This window comes from Nymphalis io, chromosome 9 (genome assembly GCF_905147045.1).
Source record: "Nymphalis io chromosome 9, ilAglIoxx1.1, whole genome shotgun sequence".
NCBI lineage: Eukaryota > Metazoa > Arthropoda > Insecta > Lepidoptera > Nymphalidae > Nymphalis > Nymphalis io.
Window position 1 is genome coordinate 13354081 of NC_065896.1, and position 25013 is coordinate 13379093.

General features: G+C 36.6%; 4 protein-coding genes across 4 annotated transcripts in view; 1 reads left to right on the top strand and 3 right to left on the bottom strand.

The window, feature by feature from the left end:
- Positions 1-1541, bottom strand: part of LOC126770473 (unconventional myosin-XV) — a 90927-nt gene extending 89386 nt beyond the window's left edge. The window contains exon 1 of the mRNA XM_050489864.1: positions 1376-1541. The gene's annotated coding sequence lies outside the window, so the exon portion shown is untranslated. The remainder of the gene's footprint in view (positions 1-1375) is intronic.
- A 3259-nt stretch (positions 1542-4800) lies between these two features.
- Positions 4801-6031, top strand: LOC126770674 (protein BUD31 homolog). Its single transcript, XM_050490184.1, has 3 exons — positions 4801-4942; positions 5016-5127; positions 5457-6031. Exons 2-3 carry the CDS (start codon positions 5034-5036, stop codon positions 5795-5797), a joined length of 435 nt encoding a protein of 144 aa, XP_050346141.1. The 5' UTR covers positions 4801-4942; positions 5016-5033; the 3' UTR covers positions 5798-6031.
- Positions 6032-6092: 61 nt separating this feature from the next.
- Positions 6093-8004, bottom strand: LOC126770595 (innexin inx2-like). Its single transcript, XM_050490070.1, has 4 exons — positions 7567-8004; positions 7307-7495; positions 6965-7104; positions 6093-6819 (listed from the first exon to the last, which is right to left on the bottom strand). The coding sequence occupies exons 1-4, from the start codon at positions 7817-7819 to the stop codon at positions 6289-6291; spliced, it is 1113 nt and encodes a 370-aa protein (XP_050346027.1). The 5' UTR covers positions 7820-8004; the 3' UTR covers positions 6093-6288.
- Positions 8005-8639: 635 nt separating this feature from the next.
- Positions 8640-25013, bottom strand: part of LOC126770522 (alkyldihydroxyacetonephosphate synthase) — a 32717-nt gene continuing 16343 nt past the window's right edge. The window contains exons 3-11 of the mRNA XM_050489946.1: positions 16316-16607; positions 15659-15844; positions 15170-15343; positions 14596-14712; positions 14343-14489; positions 13882-14148; positions 12296-12456; positions 10886-11007; positions 8640-10643 (exon numbers count right to left, since the gene is read on the bottom strand). Of these exons, the coding sequence (XP_050345903.1) occupies positions 10462-10643; positions 10886-11007; positions 12296-12456; positions 13882-14148; positions 14343-14489; positions 14596-14712; positions 15170-15343; positions 15659-15844; positions 16316-16607 (1648 nt within the window). The 3' untranslated portion in view covers positions 8640-10461. The remainder of the gene's footprint in view (positions 10644-10885; positions 11008-12295; positions 12457-13881; positions 14149-14342; positions 14490-14595; positions 14713-15169; positions 15344-15658; positions 15845-16315; positions 16608-25013) is intronic.

Sequence of the window (25013 nt, forward strand, 5' to 3'; positions counted from 1 at the left end):
TAGGTTACGTTAAAGTTTACGATACGGATTACGGTCGCTTATTTGTTTTGGTAGTAACTAATTAAACCTAATATACATATATATACATTTATCCTAGCTGGTATTTTATCGACCCCACCTTCGTGTTTAAGAATTTGTTGTACTAAAGCAATTTATAGTTTTTTTTATTATATTAAAGTAGTTAAATATAACTATAGTAAAAAACCCTAAGATCCATAACTGTACAGCCAGCGGTTTATTATTCTCGTTCATTTGACAACAATATAAAAGTAAATCAGATTCTCTCATTACGACTTCGAATTCGATTGTAGCTTTAAAAGCTACTAGCGAAAAACACGGTGTTGTAAACGCATCTTAGTATCACCGACTTTTCTTTAGAGCTGTTTAACATGAACATTTTCTTTTAGTTTAAATTGTTCATATTACTGTATCGTTTTACTCTAAGGAAATACTCAAGATGCACGATGTTATTCGACTATGTCGACGTAACACTGGCTTGTTTGCACAAATTATTCATAAATCATATACCTACGCGTTTCTCGTTAATAAATTTATTTTTTTAATAATAAAAGCAAAATGAATATCCCGACAGTTGTGTCCAAGATGAGCGTGAAAATACGGAAAGACGAGACGACTTTAATTTGTAATATCATATAATTACTTAGTTTTTGTCTGTATATTTGTGATAAATATTCTATGTAAATATATATATATATGTTAATCAGACCTTGAGGAAAGAGAGAGGACTGTTTTTGAGAGTTAAATATATATATATACTCTCTAGGAGTCTTTCGCCTTTAAAAATACAAATTGCAATTAATTCATGTCTCATGGGATTTCTTAGTGACAGCTATGAATATATTAAAACTTTTTAAATTATTTTTAGGCATAATATTTCGCGCTTGTTGAATGATAACAATTACTACGCGGCGAGCCAGTCACAAAACTTGATTTCGATTTGGCAATACAGTCGGTACATAATAATTAAATTCATATACCATATTATGTGGGTCAATGCACACAGCTGAAGTTTCTATCGATTATAGTGTCATTCATATGAACGACATTAGTCAATAGCTTTCATTTATATATTTTTAGTAAGTACCCCCATCGACTCCAAAAATCCTTTTATAATCAGACCGCAAGGAAATTTAAGTAATCTATTTAAAAAAAAATCACGCGCAATATTTACAATCAAACTGTGCAGTAAAGTGCCTACTAAGATATATAGGTGCAACAAACTGTTTGAAATGCGTAACCAGATACACCTTATTAAGTTGAAACTAGAATTCGTGGTAGACTTATACTAGTCGTAAGACAAGGACTCCAGGAGCAAAAAGCACAACGTCACCGACACGTACGCTAACTTACTTACAGGTAAATAAACCCGAACTTCCTTCAGCCTCCGTCAGCTAAACTTCATAACACAAAGTTTGAACACAATGGTCACAATGCAACACTTATCAACAAACACTGTTGTAACTGCAAATTTCACACATATTTTCGTAATTCTTAGCGCACTGCGTAGCGGCTACAGCGCTGTTGCGAGCGAATGTAAGACTGGTTGTGTTGAGGTTGCGCGAACGCACCGCATTCCAACACTGGTAAAGTTACTATACTTCTCTCTTTCTATTACCAGTTATATCCGTTCGCTAGAAAAGGATGTGGAATACACGTTGAATGCCGTATAGGTAGGTAGCCCCGTTATTCATACACACTACACAGGTAAAATGTTATGACGGTCATTGAAAACTATACTTTAATATTCGCCAATCGATTGAGTCAAAATTATGGAATGTCTTGATTGTTAGGTGAATGTTTGATTTATTGACAAATAATGTTAAGATATGTTGCGTTAATCATAAGCCATGTAGTTTTGTAGATACACGAATACAACGATAAATAAAATAGAAACGATTAAAATGAAACTTTTTACTTACACTTTTTCTAGTTAAATACAAAAGTTTATTTTAGTATAACTAACATCGTGTCTGTTTGTAACACATATTGTTTACCTAAATGTTTCTAGTGGTTAGTTTCTGTATAAACTTTAAAGTTCCTAATAAATGAGCCATACTATAAACCTAGGATGAAGGAAAATAGAAAAGTCTAATTTTCGGGAGAATCAGTGGTTTATAGAACTTGATTAAATAACTACCTCGAACTTAGTGATTGTAAAAATTATATAGTATATTATGTGTACGAATTCCTTGTGTAATAAAGTGTTTCAAAATATCCATACCTAAATTATTATACAGACTCAATGGTCTAGTCCACATATACCAAACCTCAGTAGAATCGAACTTCAAATCCACACTTTGGACCAGAGACCTGACTCCAACTACATTATTGCACAATTCGTGTGCTCCAAATTGAGACATTCAGAAGACATATGTATTGTGTAAGGATAAAATAAGGGTTACAAAGCCACAATTGTATGCGTAGCGTATTTATAATTTATATAACCTTATCCCACTCAGTGGTTGCAATGTCGCATCTCACACAAAAAAACTTTGTTTTTTTTACCGACGACAGCGAGGACGCGTGAAGAAGTCTGGTGAAGAGGGCACAAATGGCCCAGGGAGGGCACCAAGGAGATTTTGGAATCACAATGGTATATAACCGTAAGTCGCTTATCAACATTTCACGGATGACTAATGAAGTGAGTTCTTACAGACAGGCACATTAAAATAACATGAATATACACTAATGATAATATTATAACACACACTACACTGAAGGCACGGACAACACGTCTGTAGAGATACAAATACTTACAAGAAATTATAACTTAATTATCTTCTTCTTCTGCCTAGCGTTTTCCCGGCCTAGTAACGCCAGGATCCGCTTTCCTGCATCTACGCCTCCATTTTGCCCGATCTAAAGCGTCCTCCTTAGTGAGATCGTACTCTCTCATATCGTCCCTCACAACGTCGAGCTTAATTATAACGACAAAAAAATTAAAACAATCACAACATTTCACACTAATACGAAATATTATCAAAACAGAAATGAAATTATAATAGCAATACATTTATATAGCATTTTTTTGGATATGAGTGATATGTGTCATATAAATTAAGAAATTAAAATCCAGAAGTGTGTGACCATCGTCATACTATGATTCATGGCTGATGATATGATTTGACTTCGTCGGTCTAGTGGCTAGATATAAGGCAGATCCCGAGGTTCTGGGTGCAAACCCCAGGTTGGGCTGATAAAAAGTTATTGGGTTTTCCTGTCGAAAAATTGGAAACTCGTCCGGAGTCCTGGATATTAAATTTCCTCTTAAGACCAGGTGTATATAGCTCAGTCGTGTGAAACTGTTTTATTACGAATTTCTTTATAACTATGTAAATGACCCTTGATATGAATAAATCCCATCACCCAATTTACAAATTCGTGCTGTTTGTCGTTGAAGATTTCTGTTGTTTGCCTTACTAGTTCAAGAAGTCAGTCCTGTCCAGCACATTCTCGGTCATACTTAGGTAACTACATTTGGGATTGAAATCTAATAATACCTTAATCATTACTCATTTCCTATTTGATTTTAAGAAGTTCCCTGGTATATCTTTAGAGTCCAAGGTCTAATACCTATGAAATTTAAATGGGGCCAGTTTTAAGCTTGCTCCTTTTTTGTTGGTTGAAGTTGTTTGAAAAATAAGATCGTAATCTTTTTATTTTTATTTTATTTATAATGTATAATAGACATGCGTTCATGGCTTCCAGCTGAGTAGATTAGAATACTCTGCACCGAACCTAAATGGATGACGTGTACGGGATAATGATGTAGATTATAACCGGCAGATTTCCAAGTGTGTGAGCAAAACTAGTGCATATTATATTAATTCACACTTATTGGATTAGAAAGAGTTCAGGTACGGGATCACAGACACTGCAATATAAATTCTGCCCATCTGCATCGATCTGTTCAAAAGACATCTTCATTATATATGTAGCTGGACGCATGATCCTCTTACATATCGCTAAAATTACCAAATAGAACGGTAACTTTTATTCATAGAAAAATTGTCTAAAAACATAATCTTAAAATTAAATATTATTATTTATTTTATTAAGAATACAGATACAACTTTCTATAATTTTTTTAATAAATCTATTTTTAAGATAAAACGTTAATTTTACGTATCTTTTATAATTCAGTCAGTGTAGTATAGTATGGTAAAATGTTAGCAGTCTAATAGCACGTTTGAACTACTTGATTACAAAATATGAAATTGGGTTGTTCTACTATTTTCAAATAATTGAAAATATTAATGATGATATGAAGACTAACCATAAAATGGTTAGTCTTCATATAAAAAATACCTAATAATTATGAAAACAACGTGCAGTTTAAAAGTGAGGTTTTGGCAATGTTCGCTCAGAAAGATACCGGGACCGACAATTTTGTCTTAAGCTACATTGTATCGAAAGTTTTTTATTCACGCCATGTTTTACTCTTATTTAATTTAGAGTTATTTTTCCTACATTTAAAGTTAAATATACTTTAATTATTTCAGTTACTTAAATTAAAAATAAAATATTGAAAAAAGAGGTTAGCCATATTTTGTACCGGGATTAGTATTATTTACGCGCTTTATAATTCATTTTATCGTAGCTGGAAGAATAACATTGAGTTAATACAATCGCTACCTATACAAGTTTTTAAGAATATTTTATTACACATCATATTATTTGAGTATTATATACACAATATAATTATATGGAATGCAGCTATAATGGATTTTTAATCTGTTATCTGTTGAGCTGTCACCAATTTCCAATTATTGTTTTGTCGATGTCACTTTGCATTATAGCTAAACCTTAAAAGTTGTTTGGAATTTGGATTGTTCTGAACTTCTAAATAATATCATACTAAATATTCTAAGTAAAATCTATAAAAAAAACTTATATACACTTTAGTCTACTTTAATTGAAGGTATGTTTTGTTTATATGCAAATATAACGTTACAAATGCTAAATATTCATTTTATTGTGTTTTTACTTTACAGTGAATATAATCTAAAGCAATGCCTAAAGTACGTCGAAGCCGAAAACCGCCTCCCGATGGCTGGGAACTGATTGAACCAACGCTGGAAGAATTGGAACAAAAAATGCGTGAAGGTATTTTAACCTATAACTTTTTCAAACTGAACTTGTTTTAATAAATAATATCGCTCTTATCTTTCAGTGCATAGATAATACTACATTATTTTTAATACTTATTAAGCAAATATTTAAAATAAAAAACTTTTGAGAACAATATGCAAATCAAAGGTTGCATTATGTATGAAATCAATTGTGTATTTTAAGATAATTAGTATAAAATAAATGAAATTTTCAAGATTTGATCATTACATCCTCCAATTGACATTGGTTTTTACAAATATTACTTGTTTAATACAAATTTGAAGTGATGAAAGTATTGTAAAAATAAAATTATTTACTTCCAGCTGAAACAGAACCACACGAGGGAAAAAGAAAACAGGAGTCTCTATGGCCTATATTCAAAATACATCATCAGAAATCTCGCTACATTTATGACTTATTCTATAGAAGGAAAGCTATCAGTAGAGAATTATATCAATACTGCTTAAATGAAAAAATTGCCGATGCAAACCTCATCGCTAAGTGGAAAAAGACTGGTTATGAAAACTTGTGTTGTCTAAGGTGTATTCAGACGAGAGATACAAATTTTGCAACAAATTGTATATGCAGAGTCCCTAAAAGCAAGTTGGAGGAGGGTAGAATAGTTGAATGTGTACATTGTGGGTGCAGGGGTTGTTCAGGGTAGTGTGTAAAATTTTGAAATCAAAGATCTTTGTACAAACACGTACATGAAAATGTTTTAAATTGATAAATGTCCTCACACAACTGAAACATGTGTTTCGACACTAAAGTAGTGTCTATCATAAGTGAGATTGAAGCATTTTGTATTTTCCTTTTATTGTCAGTGTAATTATAATAGAAATTTGTAGAATAACTAATTTCAACACAGTACACAATAAAAGAGTCATAAATTTTTTAATTCTTTATTTTTATTTATTTAGAAAAATAAACTTAAAATAACTTTTCGCTTAATCTTAAATTAATCAAATTTATAACCTGAAGCTAATAACTATTAAATACTCTTTTGTCTGATAAATAATTTCTACTTAAGTAGAAAATATATAATATTAAAGATTACAAACAAAATTTTAAAATAAATGATAACAATATACTTCTTTAATCGTAACTTTGATATTTTTATTATAACTTATATAAAAATTAATTATGAAAAAAAAACTAGACTGTAACAGGTTTATTTCCTACTTCCTTAGAGAGTTCTAAAATTAAGTCTTTATATATTATAGGATTCATATTCTTACCCAGCAAGTATAGAATAAACCAATCACCGAATCCAAAGTTTTTTACAATTTTTGCAACAACACGCCTTTTTACATATCTGAGTTGACCCATAATCATAGAAGTACGAAGAGCAGGTAGTGTAAAAACTAAAATTCGAAATAAAACTGCAGCTGCAGATAGTAATGTGAGGAAGAGGAGCCAAAACCATAGAATAACAAAAATTTTCTCATTTACAATGTTCAATGGTAACACACAAAGCCTATCTTTCAGTTGCAAAGTTCCAGATGGTCCATAATTTCTGAACCAGCACTTTGTAAGCTTTGGGAAAAATTGATCCATGGGGTTAACGGAGGAAAAGTCTATAAAATTCGATGGGACTCTAGGAATGTGTGTAAATGCTGCAACTGCTGCACCATAGTTTCTAAATGCTCCTCCCAAGAACAAATCCAGTAGAAATATTTGGCCAACCTATTAAATTCAACACTCCCTTTTATTGGTAATATTATTAGGATTAATAAAAATTATTACATTAAGCAACTTCTTATGAATGAAATTTTTTAAAGAACATGTTATAATAATTTTTTTTTTAATTTTATGTAAAATGATGACTTACCACATTTAGAAGATTCAGTATCTCACAGAAAGCATAACGCAAAGCATACATATTGTGTGTGTATAAATTGGTATAACTTAGATATGCAATAAGTTCTCCACGTCTATACTCCGTCCAGTCTTTTGTAACCATTGGACTAGCTGTAATTTCACAGAGAGAATGTCCGAACTTTAAATACCTTTTATATATTCGATTTAGTCAAAGAATGAAACTGATAGATTTTTAACAAATAAATACATTTTAACATGAAAGAGATAAGATAACTCCTGTAGTTAACTAATATTTAGAATACTATAAATGTACTGAATTAGAAATAAAAGACATATTTTCTTTTAAACATACCTAAATCAGATGCTAATGCCTTCAGTCTACCGCCTTCCCACATCTTCCAGAGATAACGTGGAGTATAAAACATAGCAGCTTGCCCTAGCAATACAAAACAGACCCATTGGTAATATGTATGTTTTATTTGCTCATCATTGATGTTTGTAGGACCGATACCTAAATATGCCATATGTTTTCCTTCCACACCTTAAAATAGAAAAATATATTTTAAACAAACTGCAATAAGATGACCATGACAATAGAATTCTTAAACTTACCAACAAGTTTACTTTTTAGAGTATACGTCCCGTATATCCAGCAGTAGCTATTGATAGCGTCTTTATCGAGGTCTTTGTTGCCGTCACCCATGCAGTGAATAGGTTCACCGAAAAATTGCTTTGAAGTAACTAGTAATGTGAACACCAGCAGTACTATTACCGTTAACTTGTAATGCATTCGAAAAATATTATTATCCGTACAAACATTTTCAAATTTTAGAAAAGAACGAAAAGGCATGAAAAGGTCTATCATCTTGGAAGTTAAAGGATGGCAAACTACGATCCAAATTGCTTAAAAAATCTACTCGAAACGTGATTAATAAACTTTTTTAACTACCCGCCAATATAAGATACAGTTTACGATTTCGCCAATAATGAACAAAATTATTAATATTTGTCCAGTTTATTTGGATAAACAAAATTACTAGAAACAACTACTAATGAGAATTGAAGCGGGAAAAGCCATATTTATCTGTAATTCGGATTAAGGAAAACAATCAAAACTAAAACTATAGTGAATCTATTTAGACACATTAAGTCCTGTAATGAATATTCTATTATTTTATTTTATAACCGGAAATCAAAAGCAACAAAAAAGGAATAATATAATATTCGTATAAATTATATTACTAATCCGACTTTAAATAATGGCAAATGTAAAATTATAATAAAGAAAAAGATTGGTACAAGTACAAACATATATTTTTAGCAAATGTTTTTTTTAAATTATATATATTGATAATATATGTATAATAATTGTATTATTTATTCTGGACAGGTAAGTTTAGACTATGCTCATACTAATAAAACCTCTTCATACCACTTGGACCTACAAGCGAGTTTGTTTCTGTTATTAATTCAAACGAAATATTTAAAAAAAATAAAATAATAATAAAAAAGGTAAATTTACGCCTAACAAATAAAATAGCATTTGCACGTTCGAGAATTTATTTATTTTTCTTATAAATCAAACCATTCATAGTTTTCTAAACAATTTATGGTAAAATTCTAAATTAACATCTTTATAATAAATAAAAGATTAAGCATAATAATATGTTACGGTTATCTGAAAGGAGAGACTAGAATTTGCCAAAAAAAAAAACTTAACGGAATCGTAATCCATCAATCAATAAATAAACAATAATTATCGAGTAGGTACAAAAAATATTGTCATCTGATATTGTAACACATTTGGCCTCTGGTATGTACATTTATTACATATTAATAAAAAAGATTTAAAATTTCATTTTACAAAACGTCACAAGCAAATACCTTAATACCCAATGTTTAGACATATAAAATACAACTCACTTCCTATTTAGGCGTTCGAAGGTACAACACAGTAGTTAACTTACATGTTTTTTTAAATAATATGCATTTTTAAGAACTTATTCATGTGCTTATTTTCGTGGGGTCGAAGGTACGACAACAGTCCAGGGAGTCAGGAATCAAAATCGAATCTATCGCTAGGCGGCTCGTACACCATTGAGCTATTTAGACTTTTATAAATAGCCTGGCCTTGCTTACAGATAATGAGCCTGGACATTTACACGATATTAAGCTACCTACTTATTCACACGCACACACACACACACTACACCAAGCTACACATTTCACAGGAAAGTTACAAATCGGCAACAGAGACAGCGTGCCATTTTAATAAATGGCGACGGATACTATTTTTTCACAATAAAATATTGTGAAAAAATATAATTTATCGCTCGTATTGAAAACAAACCTTTACCAAAGATTGTTAAATTATTTATTTAATAATAATTCATTATTATCGACTGCGTGATCCTTAATTTGGAAGAAATTTCTAAAGGATATAAACATTCGGGTTTATTTTAACATTTATTTTATTCGGGTGTTTCAATATCAATAATAATTTATTGCAGAATAAATTGAATTCTTTAAACAAACATGTATAAATATAGTATTTAAATATAAAATCCTTGTATTTTACTATAGATTCATAAAATACTACATTAAATCTTAGAAAATGATTTTTTTTTTGTTTTAGAATTTTATATTGGAGACCCTGGAGGGCTGTGGGCTCTCTAAATCCGGTCCTGAGTATATACAGAGTATATAATATAGAATACCATTCTATAACCCACACCATCCCTTGAAATAGGAATCAAAGATTGCGAACGGACCGCAAAATTATCAAAACCTTAAATTGAAAATGAGTTGACAACTTGACAGTATCTCCCTCTCTATTCCTTTGTAGCGCTATCTCTGTCTTCGATTTGTTTAACAGCATTTTATAACTAATATCACTTTGTTATTATTTCTTTGTGATTGTTTAGCACAATTATTTGTCATAGAATGTTACATTCTATATAGCAGTGGAATGTATATTTTTGAATGTGGATTTTCTAAAAAAAGTTTTTTTTTTAATTTTAATTAACAGCCAGCCAGCACCATACTTAACATTCATTTACATAAATAAAAAGGTCACACTTGTTTCTTGTAATCACAAAACATACCCAAGCCGCTCTTAGAGTCCTAAACTAAATATTAAGTAAATTATATTTATACTTATATCAAACCTAAGCCCAACCAACTGAAAAATAGTAGTTACGTTTAATGATCTATTGTTTCTAAGGAGTTGTAGTAAATTGAACCTTATTTTATTTCCCATAAGGATTCTTTACCAGGCTAGAGAATCTGCAGTACAGTAACGTTTATATTTAAAATATCTATTATTTATAATTATTGTACTCATTTATTCGTTGTGTTCTTTAGTTAAATTATTTCTAACCAATTTGTGTTCTCAGGCAAATGTATCTGGAATACATTAAATGTATCAAGAATGAATTTTAGATTCAAAGTCGAGTTGGTAGTTCTCCGCCGTGTTTGTAATCCTACCCTTCCACCAGTTCACCTTATTCACAATTTGCTCTTAACCTCTGCACTGTATTGGTCGAAGGCCATGTTCCCTAAAGCGAAGATATTATCGGGGTCCAAGGCTCCCTTGGCGGCGAGCAGCAGTAGCCTGCCGGGCTCGCTCACCGTGTCCGTGTACCATTTCTTCCTCAGCTTACCGACGCCGTGGTGGTGGGATATCGAACCTGGAAATATCGTTACGTTTTAAACATTGTTATTAAAATATATTCTGAGGAATTTGCATGGGGCTGGTTTACACCTGAAGATGGTGTCAGAAAATTACAAGTAACTATATGTTACGTTAGGTACCCTTTGTCCTTTTCTGTACTCCACGAGACGTAAAATTGATGATCGGTTGAATAGTTAAGACGTAAAAACAGACAAATTCGAAAAGGTAACTAACTGGTTTGAGTTGCTTTAGACTTACCTCCCGATGCGATGATCTCCTCCCGCGCCGCCTGCTCGATCTGCTCGTACACGTGCACGGGGTCGTCGAAGCCGATGGTCTTGAACCCGAAGTAGAAGTATATGCAGCAGCCCGCGTCGTAACTGGAACGTTATACCACGTAGTCAAATTTTTGATGGAGATAGTTGCGACAATATGGTATTGCTAATTGATTGTTTCAATTTATATATTTTTTATTCTAGATTAATGGAGAGTGGTCGCCTATTGTACCAGCAGATGTGGTGTTGCGTGTGTGTGTACTCACGTCTGCGTGAGGCGGCAGGAGATGTGGCAGTGCGCGTGTGTGTACTCACGTCTGCGTGAGGCGGCAGGAGATGTGGCAGTGCGCGTGTGTGTACTCACGTCTGCGTGAGGCGGCAGGAGATGTGGCAGTGCGCGTGTGTGTACTCACGTCTGCGTGAGGCGGCAGGAGATGTGGCAGTGCGCGTGTGTGTACTCACGTCTGCGTGAGGCGGCAGGAGATGTGGCAGTGCCCGTGTGTGTACTCACGTCTGCGTGAGGCGGCAGGAGATGTGGCAGTGCGCGTGTGTGTACTCACGTCTGCGTGAGGCGGCAGGAGATGTGGCAGTGCGCGTGTGTGTACTCACGTCTGAGTGAGGCGGCAGGAGATGTGGCAGTGCGCGTGTGTGTACTCACGTCTGCGTGAGGCGGCAGGAGATGTGGCAGTGCGCGTGTGTGTACTCACGTCTGCGTGAGGCGGCAGGAGATGTGGCAGTGCGCGTGTGTGTACTCACGTCTGCGTGAGGCGGCAGGAGATGTGGCAGTGCGCGTGTGTGTACTCACGTCTGCGTGAGGCGGCAGGAGATGTGGCAGTGCGCGTGTGTGTACTCACGTCTGCGTGAGGCGGCAGGAGATGTGGCAGTGCCCGTGTGTGTACTCACGTCTGCGTGAGGCGGCAGGAGATGTGGCAGTGCGCGTGTGTGTACTCACGTCTGCGTGAGGCGGCAGGAGATGTGGCAGTGCGCGTGTGTGTACTCACGTCTGCGTGAGGCGGCAGGAGATGTGGCAGTGCCCGTGTGTGTACTCACGTCTGCGTGAGGCGGCAGGAGATGTGGCAGTGCGCGTGTGTGTACTCACGTCTGCGTGAGGCGGCAGGAGATGTGGCAGTGCGCGTGTGTGTACTCACGTCTGCGTGAGGCGGCAGGAGATGTGGCAGTGCGCGTGTGTGTACTCACGTCTGCGTGAGGCGGCAGGAGATGTGGCAGTGCCCGTGTGTGTACTCACGTCTGCGTGAGGCGGCAGGAGATGTGGCAGTGCGCGTGTGTGTACTCACGTCTGCGTGAGGCGGCAGGAGATGTGGCAGTGCCCGTGTGTGTACTCACGTCTGCGTGAGGCGGCAGGAGATGTGGCAGTGCGCGTGTGTGTACTCACGTCTGCGTGAGGCGGCAGGAGATGTGGTAGTGCGAGATGTGCCTGCGCGCGCACTGCTCCCGCACGGTGTCTTTGGTGCGGCGACACAGCGACAGCGCGCGTTCCCACGACACGGACGTCTCAAACGACTCCGCCACCACACCGTAATCTAGCGCCAGGTCCTGAGGCGTCATGAGAGTAAATATATAAATATTCTTTACTAGTTTTAATCTGCAGCTATGCCCGCGGGTATGTTATAGGGGGAGGTAGAAGGAACCCGAGGACTAGTCATGTAATAAGGACATTGAAACATTCTATTCATGCTTAAAATCCGATATTCAAAGGTTCCCAAGTGAGAACTACTTGTAATACTGGGTTACTTCAATTTGAATACAGGATCAGATTTCGACCTTGTAGCTCTTGTGAGGAAAAGAACGGACTGAGGCACCGTTATGTAAGAGGCAAACGCTTAATACAAGTTACCGATATCAAACAGTTTTCCCAAAGCTATTCTCGGACACTTTAAGCTTTTCTATTACCTTATACTGAACGCTCAAATCAAAAAGCCAAATATCCTAAAGGTTAAAGTCAGAACGGTAAGCCATTTGAAGAATGAAAAAACCATATGAAGATATGCAATCCCACTTAATAAAAATATGCTCCGGAGAACACGGATCCTGATTGGCGCCCAGAATTTCTTGGCGTCGATGAGAGCTCTGTGTGCAAGAAAGCGTCCATGTGCTAGGGAATGTCCATGTGCTAGAAAGCGTATAGTTCACCAAATAATGGAAATATTTAACAAGGCAATTTAACTCTGCCTATTAGATGTTATGGAAAACTACTGGAAATGGGCACGTCAAAAAATCTTGTTAATCTACTCAGGCCTGATAATGAAGAAGGTATTGCATTTTTAAAAACATAAGACCAACTATTAGACGTTTACATGAGAGCCGGTGTTCGTCAAGGATTCATAATCTTACCATTTTGGTTAATGTTAATATGGTTAGGTAAGATATTAATAAAATTTACTGATCTCTTTTATTTCCTTTTTGTTATGATATAGTCATGGGTATATCATTTTTCTTGTTTTAATCAGCTGTTTTGTTGATATATAATATAAATATTATGATAGAATTATTTGTACAACATAAATAAATACATTTTCTTTCTTTTTTCTTTCAAATACCGTTGGTGATATAGAGACGAAACATGCACCAGGGTGTCATAGGAGAATGGGGAGTTATAATATATTATAATATAATACAGTTTGGTAAATTTGTTCTTATTTCCATAAATGTGCTCACACTATATGTTACGCGGACTTTTTCTCAAAACGAACTTTCAATATCAGATGTAATGTCCCATTAGGAGAATAGCGCAGATGCTACATTTCCGGCCGGTACTGCCAAATATTTCGGGTTCAGAAGCATCTAATATAATATGTAAAAAGATGGGTTATGATTTTGGTCGTGGGCTCTCGTGCTATGATGAAAAAGATCTAAATCTAGTTTTAAGACAAATAGTGACATCACATAAGACTTGGTAAGATCTCACGTTTAGATAAAGGAGAGCCAAAATCAACAAAGTCTAAACAAATAAAAACTTACCCTAATATAAGCGATTACGAAGGTCAAAGTGTATCCCATCTCGCCGTTCTTTGCACCTCCGGGTACGCCTCCATGTTGAGCAGCAATATTGTTCAATTTCTTCTCGCTGTCAGCGACCTGCTCAGCCGTTCCCTCCATGAGAAGGGTCACCACGCACAACTTGAAGGGGTCGAAGCCTTTGATTTTCGTTATGTAGAAACGCTTTATACCATCTAAGAGGACGCCGCCCCAAGATTGCTCCATTTTTAGTGCGTGACCGAAACGGAACTGGTAAAAAGAACTACGGTAAAATTTTATGGTCTGTGTTGACTTTTTATACAAAGAGGTCAACCGATGCTAAGAAGTAACTTATATTATATATAATTCGCTCTTCATTACAGAAGATATATAATTTTATAATTCCAATTTGTGGATTATGTAAACAAGTAAATCATAGAGAATCTTTATCTAAGGGTTTTTACCTGTTCATTGTCCATAAGTCGTATACTAGAGGGCTGTAGTCGCTGCTTAGCTACTTCTCTCTCGAAATAGAAACCGGATTCCCAATCCGGAAATACCAGCGATCCATAACGTACTACGGGCGGTAATGGACGGATTTTCAAAGTGACCTATGGTGGTTAAAAAATATTTGATTGTTAACAAATTCTGAAGCAAAATTATATTTTAACTTTAACTTTCTAAAATATGACTTCGGTAAAACAAAAGTTCGCATACCTCAGTAACAACTCCCAAGCAACCTTCTGATCCCATAAATATATGCTCCCATTCCGGCCCGCAGGACAGACGAGGAACGCGGCAACTTTTTTCTATAACACCTGAAGGGGTTACCACCTGAAAGCAAAGTTTAACAATCGATTGACAGACCAATGACAGAAATGCCAAAATTATCAATTACATATTTACCAAAACGCATTATTTTAAAGTTAATCCTAAGTTGGCACTGCAAAAATCTCTACTTATACCGACGATGCACAGCCACCCTTGAAATACATCTCACAAGTTATTATAGCCCTTGTGCTTGTAATTACACTTCTCACTCTCAATTTAAAACGGAGCACATAACAAATTGTAAAAGTAAAATATTGTTAAATGTTTATACTCGTAAAATACTATTTAATGGCTGTTTGTTTAAACTTCATAAAACACACATTGACTCTTTCTTAAGGTTAAATTATTCGAGAAACGAATGCAGACCTCTCATCAATGTTTCATAAAATTTCCAACCAGAAAATTAACATTGTAATTTATGATATGTGCACTATATTTATTTATGATTTCAATTATCTACCTTTGTTTGGACGACAAGATCTTCTATATTTCCATACGTGTTCTTCTTCATGCCACTAGCTCTGGTTGCCACCCAACCGCCTAATGTAGAGAACTCATAGGAGTCTGGTTCGTGCCCCACTGTGAAGCCTCTCGCACGCATCTCGCGTTCTAAGTCCTGACCAACGATTCCTGCCTAGAAAATAAACAATACGAATTTTATATACGATGTATCTTTTATGTTTTCAAGCAATACGAGTTGAGACCTCAATTATTTGGTTTTATTCTATATTTATAAAATCATTTAACTATAGACGTCCCTAGTCATAAAAAGACAATACATAATGCAAGTTAAGGATGCAGGATACTAGGAAGGTTTTTAGGGGATAACCAAAAAATTTAACCTGTCGTCATAGCATTTTTTTTAATCCCAACTCAAAATCTACGGCCATATCTGCATATATAAAAACCATTATTTTTTAAATAAATATTCTTATCTTAACTATATTACCTGAACCCTCGCAAGTAGCTGATCCTTGTCCAACCACAGTATAGCGTTCATTTCACTCGTGTCGAGGACTACGATGGGTCTGTCCTCATTTGCAGGACACGTCACAGCACCGGACACTGAGGTTCCTCCACCGAAGGGTATGATCACAAAGTGATGTTTAGATGCACAGCGCACTATTTCTTCTACCTTGGAAATTGTATTAAAATACATTATTATAACTGATTAATGTTCTAATTCGTGTACATATCCAGCGTTAAAAGTTTATTATATCTTGAAGGGGTGATCTTTTGTTAATAAACACCGAAACCCACGGGAAGGCTTTTATCGCGAAACTTTACAGTGTTCATTGTTTCGCAACATCACTTTCGCGTGAAGCTTTGTAATTAGTATTAAACTTTCAAAGTTCCACTAGCAAGAGAATACAAGCCTAATTGCGTAGAGCTTTGAGTTTGACACCTAATGTTTAACTTCTGGCGTACCTATTGCTAATTTTATTGTGATTTTCAAATATAAATCTATGGCTTTATTGAATTTCAATAGTCAATAAAAATGAAATTTATCTTAATATCAATGGTTCCAGAGATGTAATTGTTTTAATTAATTATATTAATTAATTTCATTCCTTTATATTATCTATAAAAAAAAAAATTTACTTACCTCATCATGGCTCGTCGGCCAAATCACAGCATCGGGAATTCGAGGAAAACTATTTTGTCTTAAATTATAAACGTCATGCAAAGTCTGCCCGTGTGCCCTTATAAGTCTGTCCACACCGTCGGTACTGAGCAATGATATTTTTTCCAATTCTTCCTTTACATTGTTTGGCAATCGACTTATTGGAAATGAGGTTGGTAGTTCTGGTCTTTTCGGTTCTTTCGATAAGTCTACATCGAACATTTCTTTTACCCACTGTCGTGCGTGCGGTAGATTTTTTCCGGATATTAGATATCTGAAAAAGTATTCATTTTAAACGTTGATTAGGATGCTACAATGTTATTTCGTTGAGGATTATCACATTTCTTGACGGTGGCAACGTGAAATTGCCTTTTTTTCTTAGTGACATTCATTTAATTAATGAGATATAATCAAATGTTATGATGTAATAAAATCAGTGTCGAGCCAAACGGATAGACCGCTTAATCGTATAGTACTGTCATATTTTTAATGGGATGTTCAGTATGAAGTTAAATAAATATAAACGAAAGATTATGTAAAAAAAACCGAATCGATTCGCATCCATGATAAATTGAATCTCTATCTATAGTGAGCAAATTGTATAACGATACGTTCACCGTCTACCTAATCGTATAGTTTATTATATTATTTTAATGGTGGAGTGATCAAATAATTAGATTAATGAGACATTTGTTTCTTTAAATCATCTAAGCCAATCACAATTCACTGCTAGACATAGTTCTCTCCCAACGTGCGCAAAGGACAATGTATATATAATATACAATGTATGTATTATAAAACATCTACAAACTCCTAAAAGGAGGTTAAATATCAACTAGGTCAGTATTACATTATGCTATTACGCTTCGAGCGTAATTTTAACAAATATCTGCATAAATAGTCTGTGAATGTCCCACTGCTGGGCTAAGGCCTCCTCTCCCTTTTTGACGAGAAGCTTATTGCACCACGCTGCTCCAATGCGGGTTGGTGGAATACACATGTGGCAGAATTTCAGTGAACCGTCAAACACGAGATGAAATAAGCACATGAAAATTCAGTGGTGCTTGCCGGGTTTGAACGTACGATCATCAGTTAAGATTCACGAGTCATATTTATGTATGTTTGTAAATATGCTTATACGACTAATAGTCATATAAGCATATTTACAAAACGCAATACCTCAAAGATCTTAAAATTAAATTCGGATATTATTCCATATAAATGCCACTGGTATACCGATATCTTTACACTATATAAATATATATACTTATATTATTGGTTGATATTTTGATTGATACTGATAATTAGTTACTTTAATAAATTATTTTGTCATTATAAAATATCAAAAATACAATTTATCTATTCAATCTCTAATATAGACGACATTTTTTATATATAGTTCTTATATACGTAGTTTTGTGTTTTCCTTTAGTGTAAGATTCTTATAAATGTCAAATTTTTAATCTGCAATAAAAAAAAAAAAAACAAACATTATTTTTAATGTGACATTTGAATTCGTTACATTAATAATAATAATTTATTTATTCAAGTAACAAGACTCATATACAAAATTACAAAAAAATAAAATAAACACTACTATCTACTACTTATACAATTTACTGGTCCAGCTGATACTTTACAACAGCGGTTTATAAATATACAGTCTAGTCTGTTAGCAACCATGATTTGAATTTTGTTTGAGCTGGCCCGCACCCTGTGAACCAAGGATGCACACATTTTTCGTATTAATGCGTAAAAACATTCTATATTCGCTTCAGCGAACATCCCTGAAGCACTACAGAAGCGAGGCAACCCCATCAGCAATTTAAATCTTATTTGTTTCTATAATCTGAGGGTTCTCTCCTCTGTTCTGAACCGCTTATCAGTTATTCTAAAGCCTAATTTTGGTTCAGTTTGTGTAATGACAACGTAAATTCTTTAATTATAAATTAATTGGCGAATTATAAATTATTAAGTTATATAAATTTCTTACAATTCCAATGTCCAAACTGTTCTTGGGAACTCAACAAAATCGACTTATTTTGCATGTATATTGTATGTATTCTTTATCCGTGAGGTGACGGAGAAAGAGTCTCAGCGAAAAAGTCAACATTTTCCCCTCTTCCCTCCCTCTGTGGTACTCCGCTGGTGATGCAAGGAAAATTGCCATGCTGGGGATTGACGTTCGCTGCAACCTTAGTCCAAGGGATTACATCGAGGCTGTTATAAAAACAGCTTCACGGAAACTCGGAGTTCTGAACAAGGTGCGGCGTTTTTTCACGCCACAACAACTGTGCCTGCTGTACAAAACACAGGTACGGTCTTGCGTGGAACGTTGCTCGCACCTTTGGGATGGCTCCGCTAAGTACCTACTGGAGGCCTTGGACCGGTTGCAGCGACGTGCAGTTTACGTCGCCAATACGCATTATTGGCGACGTAAAGGTCACAAACACTCTTGAACCTTTACCATTGCGTCGTGAGATAGCAGCACTGAGCGCTTTCTATCGACTGTATCACGGCGAGTGCTCTGAGGAATTATTCTCTCTAATTCCTGCTTCCCCTTTCCTTCTTAAGTCCACGCGAGCTGGTTCTCGATGTCACCGCCTAACTGTGACATCAATTTCATCGCGAACAAAGAAATTTGGCAACTCCTTTCTTCGTCGCACTTCCAAAAAATGGAATTCCTTACCAGCTCACGTGTTCCCCTCCTCTTACAACCCGGGTTCCTTCAAACGAGGCGTGAAGAGGCATCTTGCGGGCCGGCAAGGCGAAGGCGGCTAGTGCAGAACGTTTTTCCCGTCTGTACTGGCCGTCGTCGCGTTTGGACTCTTCTGCCACTTACCATCAGGTGGAGTAGAGTCATTTACCCTCCCGGCGAATATAAAAAAAAAGTATAAATGATAACACTATAAAGTTCAAAATAATATACATAATAAACGAATCACAATTAAAAATTAATTTGAAACAAGAATGCATTAGAATTTTATAAAATAAGTTAATACTTATATACATATGACGGCGCGTTTATAATTTCAGTGGGAGATTAAGTAGGAATCATAGTTTGCTCATTTTTAATGGTCTGATAATTATTGTGATTTTTTATTATAACAAATTGTTTACGACAGTTATTTGTGATAGAATAATTATTTTAGGAGCGGGTAATTCCGAATAGGGTAGTGTGTCGTAAAACGTGCTGGCAGCTGGTCATTCACTTGTCACCGTCACACGAGGCAGACACTTTCTAACCTATTGGCTCTCAATCTTAGTTAATCAACCTTACCGTATTTTATTTTGTATAATAGGCATGATGACAGTATTAAAGAATTAAAAAATAAATGATTTTAGAGAAGAAACTATTTTAAAAGGATTTTAAAAATTATTCCATTTTAATATGCACATTGAGATTAATAAGATTTTTAATAAAATAAAAGTATAAAATTCTGCAATCGGCCACTTTATTTGAAACACCAATCAGAGCGAATGACGTCACGCCTCTGTATCTATAACCGTTTCTCTTGAACAGTTGTTGTGTTTACGCGTTTCAAATTTAGTTTTGCATCATTTAATTAGTCGAGTCGTTGATTATTCGCGTTTTTGAAATAAAATTATTTTCAGTAATAGTAGACATGTACCTACGTTATAGATGGTTATTTCAAAATCAGTCATCATGCCTATTGTACTGGGAAATTAAATAACAGTGTACTGAACAATTAAAACGTGTCTTTATTTCGGATATTCCGCCATTATCACGCCCACACTGGAGGATAACAGCCAAGATCATTTTAAAGGCACTTCTGAAGTTCCGACATCTATATATACAATTAAAATATAAATAGCTACTATACAAATCATGACCAAGCGGAACGATGGCATGAATGCTAATAGCATTTTCCCTTTAAAATGGCATATCCAATCCTCTGGGTGAAAAACAAAACCAGTCCTCCTTAGTCATAAGCATTCAATAGTTTGAAAAAGATATTAATTTTGGTAAGCACATTTATATATATACATAAATATATAAATATATATAATTTTTATATATATATAAATTAGATTATATTAAGATATGTCAGCCTAAGTGTTAATAGCAATGTTTTTATGAGACATAGATAAAGTTTTTTTTTGTTTTTTTTATATGCCCCGGGATGGCAAATGACTCTACTCCACCTGATGGTAAGTGGTAGTAGAGTCCAAACACGACGACGGCCAGTACAGTCGGGAAGAATGTTCTGTACTAGCCGTCCCCGCCTTGCCGGCCCGCAAGATGCCTCTTCACGCCTCGTTTGAAGGAACCCGGGTTGTAAGAGGATGGGAACACGTGAGCTGGTAAGGAATTCAATTTTTTGGTAGTGCGACAAAGAAAGGAGTTGCCAAATTTCTCTGTGCGCGATGGAATTGATGTCACAGTTAGGCGGTGACATCGAGAACCAGCTCGCGTGGACTTAAGAAGGAAGGGGGAAGCAGGAATTAGAGAGAATAATTCCTCAGAGCACTCACCGTGATACAGACGATAGAAAGCGCTCAGTGCTGCTATCTCGCGACGCAATTGTAAAGGTTCAAGGGTGTTTGTGACCTTTACGTCGCCAATAATGCGTACTGCACGTCGCTGCAACCGATCCAAGGCCTCCATTAGGTACTTAGCGGAGCCATCCCAAAGGTGCGAGCAATATTCAACGCAAGACCGTACCTGTGTTTAGTATAACAGGCACAGTTGTTGTGGCGTGAAAAAACGCCGCACCTTGTTCAGAACTCCGAGTTTTCGTGAAGCTGTTTTTATAATAGCCTCGATGTAATCCCTTGGACTAAGGTCGCAGCGAACGTCCATCCCCAGCATGGCGTTTTGCTTTGTATCATCAGCGGTGTGCCACAGAGGGAGGGATGAGGGTAAAATGGTGACTTTTTCGCTGTGAGAGCGCACACCTGTGTTTTCTTGGCATTAAACTCAACAAGATTATTAGAACCCCATTTGGCGATGAGCTCTAATGTCCTATCGAGTTCAATGACAAGATTCTCCTGCCTCTCCTCAGTTTCCGCCCGCCCAGCCACTGCGCGTCCGTGGTATCCACCATGCACTGTACTATCATCTGCATATCAATGTATGTTCCCAAGAGAGAGCATATCATTGATATGCAAAAGAAAGAGTGTGGGAGATAGCACAGATCCCTGGTGGACCCCAGCATTCACTACATAGAATTGTGAAGCGCAACCATCTACTAAAACACGAAGGCTACGCTTGTGTAGGAAGCTGGCAATCCAGGTGCATAGCTGAGCAGGCAGACCATATGCCGGTAGCTTGGAGAGAAGACTTCTGTGCCAGACCCTGTCGAATGCCTTGGAGATATCAGGGCTGACTGCCCACGATTCTCCATGCTTGTCGATAGCTTCACCCCAGAGGTGCGTTACGTACGCTAGAAGATCACCTGTGGACCGTTTTGGTCGAAACCCGTACTGACGATCATTAATTAGACAGTGATCTTCTAGGTAATGGATCAGTTGGTTGTTTAAAATCCGTTTCATCACCTTACAAAGTACTGAGGTGATAGCTATTGGCCGATAATTTGCCGTGTCAGACCGATCCCCTTTTTTGGGAACCGCTTGCACATTAGCTCTTCTCCAAGCCTCCGGCTTACATCCCGAAGAGAGAGAAAGTTGGAACAGGCGCGTTAACACAGGAGACAGCTCCGCCGCGCACTTCTTCAGCACAATTGCTGGTATTCCATCGGGACCGCTAGCTTTCCGTATATCGAGTGATTGCAGCTCCGCACGCACATCACGTTGCCTGATTTTGATGTCAGGCATCGTGTGGCCACATGAAGGTATTGTTGGTGGCTGCGCACTACAATCATCGATCACAGAGTTGTCGGCAAAGAGTTTAGCCAGGAGGTCGGCTTTCTCCTGCGGACTGTGAGCTAGCGATCCGTCCGGATTTCTGAGCGGTGGCAGCGAAGGTTGGCAGAAATTGTTTTGCACAGACTTGGTCAGACGCCAGAAGCTAAGGGAGCCCCTAGGATGCGAAATAAGGTCATGACCAATCTGTACAATGCGCTGTGCATCCGCTCTCGTGTATGCCTTCCTACAGGGCTTGGAATTTTTATTGTAGTTTGCTTTCAGTGAGTCAATGTTAGATGCCCCGCTAATGCAGCCGTTGATCCACGCGCGATATGCCGCCTGCTTAGATGATACAGCGTCGGCACATTCACGAGTGAACCAACGGTTACGCGTACCCCTATTGATGAGATCTGAGCTAGGAATGTAGTATTCCATTCCTAACATGATCTCATCAGCAACAGCAGCGGCACTAGCTGTCGGGTCATTCCCACTGAAGCAACGTTCCTTCCAAGGGACTGACGCATAGTAATCGCGCATACTGTTGACAAAATGTCAAAATGTTGAAACAACATTGCTGGCCGTGCTATCTCGAGATGGTGGTGGACAGCGTTGAGGTTAGCGTGGAGTCCTCGGATGCTAGAGAACTCGACCTCAAACAGCGTGGGTATAGTGGGGGTGTGCACCGCTGAACGACCGTTATTTCTTAGTTGCGCTACCATTTGGAACAAATAAGGAAAAGAGACGTGCAGCGAGCGACGTATTGCCACGATAGGGATGGGCAAAGTATGGAGGCGTGTTTTCCCAAATGTTTGCCAAAAAGGAAAATATACTGATCCGCCGGAAGGAAGGGCCCCGAACCCCCCCGGAAGTGGCCGCCGGGACCCCACCTTCCGGTCACCAACCGGCACGACGGTCCACCCCGAGATTATGCGTGGTCTGGTGGGGCAGCCTCGCGAGCTGGTTAGGCACGCTCGGGCCCCTGTACTATGCCACGGGCGGCCAGCGGAACAGCCGTTTCTTCAGGTCTCCCTGTCCGGCAGGTCAATACAGTTTCCCCCGGCATTGGTTCAACAGCCGTATTTCAATATAACGCGTAATAAGTAAATCGAACAAAACAGTCAACAGGATATCGATATATCTGTTAGTTTGCGAAACACTACGTATCTCATTCGTGAATTGAAAATCGACTCACGGTGATACGCTATTTTGATACGTGTATCATTTAAATGTTATAATTATTATAGTCAATGTCGCATATCACTTTCTGACAATTAATGATGGTGCTCTGCGGTGAGTTTCGAATTCGTTCTTACAGAACTCTTACCTCTACAAAACAGAATAAAATATATTTATTTACACGAGATTATTTTTCAGATACTAAAGTCAGTGGTAAAATATTGAGAATTACAAAGACACTCGAACAGATGCACTTTGTGCTAACTTGGTACCCACTCGTCAAATGCTTAACCTCCAATCAGTATAATTCGTGTTGGTGCGTTCCGTTTTGAAGGGCGAGTAAGGCAAAGTAATTAGGCCCAAGGGACACCTGATTTTACGTCGCATTGCCGATATATGCAATAAAAAATGTTTTAAGGATAGATTCCTATACAGGGTTACAGGGTAATATGTCACGATCCTTTTAAAGGGTTATAGTTCAGGACAATAGCTATCAAATGACCCCCAAAATGCTTATGCAAAAGTGTATCGTTTTCGAGTTATTAATTTTTTAATATTTTTTTTATTTAAAGGATGTTTAAGATTCTAAAATTCAATAAAAAAAAAACAACGTATTTTCCCTATTTTTTTTGTATTTCTTGCTAGGGTACATCCTAGTTAATAATAACCAGTTATAAAACAAAAACAATCTTCAAGCATTTTTAAATTACAGATCCAAAACTGTACAACTTTTCGATTTTTAATTTTGATTCTTTAAGTTACTCGCAATTATTTTGTAAAAATCACTATGGCTCTTATCGTGCGGATCATTTTAAAAACATCTGCGTTTCCTTAGCTATCCATCGGTACATAAAAAGTACAGTAACAATCATAAACTCAGGAGAAAATTAGATAACAAAGAGACCAGGTAGGAAATTCTAAGAAATGCTATTGTTAAGAAATTAAATCTGGATCAAAGACAAAAGGACCTCAATGCAAAGTAGTTAAAGATTATTTTTAATAGGGGTAATAGGTAAAAAAGGAGAGATAAACCAGAGCTGTCATTGCAATTTTGAATTTAAATCAAAAACAAAATACTTAATCTTTTTAGTTACTTCATACTTTCGAAATTACACTGTTTATTATTCATAATTCGTGTTCAAAATGAGATCCCCTATTTCGTATACAAATACGCATTCTTTTTCTTAATTCACTTTTTACTACAACACTACTCAAGCTATGTCGAATAGAATTTGCAGCATTCATTATTCTTGTTTTGAGTTCTTCAATTGTTTGTACTGGTGAAACATCATAAACCAGGCTTTTCATATGCCCCCAGACATAATAGTCCATCGGAGTCAAATCTGGACTTCTCGCTGGCCATGTGATTGGTCCTCCTCTGCCAATCCATCTATTACGATAATTGCTGTCTAGCCACTGTCTTACGGACATTCGAAAGTGTGCGGGACAACCATCATGCTGGAATATCATTCTCTGCCTAAGTTTCAGCGAAACATTTTCGAGTAACTCATGCAGGATTTCTCTAAGCAAGCTTTCATAACTTTCACCATTTAAGTTATCAGGTAGGAAATGTGGCCCAATAAGATTATCATTGATAATCCCCATCCAGACGTTTACCGAGAAACGTCTTTGGGAACCGCTTAATCGCTTTTTGTGAGGGTTTCCCTGTTCTTTT

Coding starts and splice junctions, on each gene's coding strand:
- LOC126770674 (XM_050490184.1), top strand. CDS start 5,034: ATGCCTAAAGTACGTCGAAGCCGAAAACCGCCTCCCGATGGCTGGGAA. Junction 5,128..5,456: donor GGAACAAAAAATGCGTGAAG/GTATTTTAACCT, acceptor ATTTACTTCCAG/CTGAAACAGAACCACACGAG.
- LOC126770595 (XM_050490070.1), bottom strand. CDS start 7,819: ATGATAGACCTTTTCATGCCTTTTCGTTCTTTTCTAAAATTTGAAAAT. Junction 7,496..7,566: donor TCTAAAAAGTAAACTTGTTG/GTAAGTTTAAGA, acceptor TTCTATTTTAAG/GTGTGGAAGGAAAACATATG. Junction 6,820..6,964: donor TACTGAATCTTCTAAATGTG/GTAAGTCATCAT, acceptor TGAATTTAATAG/GTTGGCCAAATATTTCTACT.